The 2,120-nt window shown below is 37.0% G+C and overlaps 1 protein-coding gene across 1 annotated transcript; it reads right to left on the bottom strand.

The window, feature by feature from the left end:
- Positions 1-1,274: 1,274 nt before the first annotated feature.
- On the bottom strand, positions 1,275-1,892 carry LOC149205984 (protein RESPONSE TO LOW SULFUR 1-like). Its single transcript, XM_089393606.1, has one exon. The coding sequence runs from the start codon at positions 1,751-1,753 to the stop codon at positions 1,367-1,369; it is 387 nt and encodes a 128-aa protein (XP_089249732.1). The 5' UTR covers positions 1,754-1,892; the 3' UTR covers positions 1,275-1,366.
- Between the last annotated feature and the right edge of the window lie 228 nt (positions 1,893-2,120).

Genomic DNA, 2,120 nt, shown 5'->3' with positions numbered 1-2,120 from the left:
TTTTTTAATTAATGAATTTAATTAAAAAGTTAAAGACCACATAATTATCTTGATAGTAAGTTCAATCTTTCAGTTGTATTTATCAAGAATATTTTAAATATTTTACAGAAAGTTAAATCTCTAGGATCCACCTAATAATGATTCATAATTAAATTAAAATTATAAAAATATTTTATGGTCATTAATGCTGTACCATCTACTTAATAATTATTGATAACTAAATTAAAAGTAAAAATCTTATTAACTATAAAAACATGCTAATAAAAATAATATAAATTTGAATATTTTTATAAATTATATATTTTATATAACATTCATTGTTTTGATGGAATTTCACTGGCACTTTACTGATTGGTTATTCTAAAACTTTTTGTTAAAAGGATAAAAAACATTAATTCTTTGTTAAAAAAACCATTAAATGGCATAGAAAAGCAGATGTTTCAGATTTGAAATTTCATCTTACCCTTCTATTCTCTTTAAAATAAAACTAAGACCATTTATTTCTTTGAATTAAAAACCACACAATCATATTTGCAGTACTGTAAAATATTCATTTCAGAATTGGTCATAATAGGTTACAATTTCTGATGGTAATAATTTAAAGAGGAGCTTGCAAAAGCTCTCTTTTCCCGAGCCGCAGCGGGGTTAAATCTGTTAGGAACGTCATGGGATTCTCCGAGATGATAAAAACTTATCAAAATAAAACATAAGTGCAGTAAAATGCCCATCTATCTATGGTTCAATAACAACCCAAACAGTGTACCAATTACAGGCTACTTCCCTGTACTAATTCACGATATCTGGCTATCAACCATGATCGGTGGGTGGGGATTCAGACAAATTAATGCCTATGAATTCGCAAGCCTATTGATATGGAGCTCACTGATGGGTCACATCTGATTCCGTTATTATTTTCGGATACATTTCTACAATTGTGGATGCCACCACATGGATCCCTCGGCCCAACCCATTAACGCATCATTAACGCATCCTCTTTTTTCAGGGCAGAAAAAGCATAAGATTATTTATATGAGAAATATAAAAGAGTCCAAAATGTACATTCAGCCAGGAGATAGCATATGTTTCAAAGATAATGTATACATTTAGTCAAGAAATAGCATATGTTCCAAAGATAATGAAACTATAGCATCAGTAAAGCCATATCCTGATATAGCTATAGCTAAATCAGGCCTGAGAAACCATGATAATAAGCCCTATGCTGATATAGCTAAATCAGGCCTGAGAAACCGAGCAAATAAGTTAAACAACAAACGTCGAAATGAGACCATATACAGATTAACGCATCCTCCTTGTTTACACCAAAGAATGGAAAAAAAAGGTGGCACACTATAACATATACGCACATTCAGCCACGGTGTTGGAGCTTATCATTCGCCTCACAAAGAAGGCGCTCCGCGTGTTTGAGGCGCTGCGTGAGATAAATGATTTCTTGATTGTAAGCCCGCGCTTGTTCCACAGATTCCGCCTCCAACTCACCAAGCTGACTGCACAGCCGCTCCTCCGCTTCTCGAACAGTCAGAAGGCGGACCCTCGTTTCCTCCAGCTCCGCCCGCATCTCCGCCTGCTGCCTTCGGCTCTCCTCCAACTGCTGCAGGAGTCGCTTGTTTGTCAATCTCAGTTCCCTCATCTCCTCTTCTTTCTTATCCTCCACCCGCGGAGTTACAATATTGGCCTTCGCCTTGGGCTTCTCTAGAGGAGAGGCAAAGGAGAAACCCAGAAGTCCAGGAGCCATTTCTCTACTGCTTCTCAAAACTCTCGCAATCTATTTCTTATTACCGGCAAACGCAATGAAAAGTTTATTCCGCACCCGGTCTAGCTTCAAAGCACACCTCACCTAATACCCTATTTATGGAACTAAATGAGCTGTCAAGAGAATTAGTCGTTGAATGGAAGGACTGATAAGTGTCCACATCCAATGAATCTAAAGGAGCACCCTATATTACGCCCATGGACTAAAAATGAGAATTATTGTTCCAATATGGCAATTCATAAGTGTCCAGATGCAATGAACATAAATGGGTACGGCATTAGGTTACGCACATGGGTGGCATGGGTGGGTGCCTACGTTGTTAGTTTGTATGACGTCATAGCTTACGCAC

This window comes from Pinus tabuliformis, chromosome 1_2, assembly GCF_031772625.1.
Source record: "Pinus tabuliformis cultivar Carrire ecotype Pingquan chromosome 1_2, CPIR1, whole genome shotgun sequence".
NCBI classification, from domain to species: Eukaryota; Viridiplantae; Streptophyta; class Pinopsida; order Pinales; family Pinaceae; genus Pinus; species Pinus tabuliformis.
The sequence above is the reverse complement of the archived record's forward strand: the minus strand, read 5'-3'. Positions and strand labels throughout refer to the sequence as shown.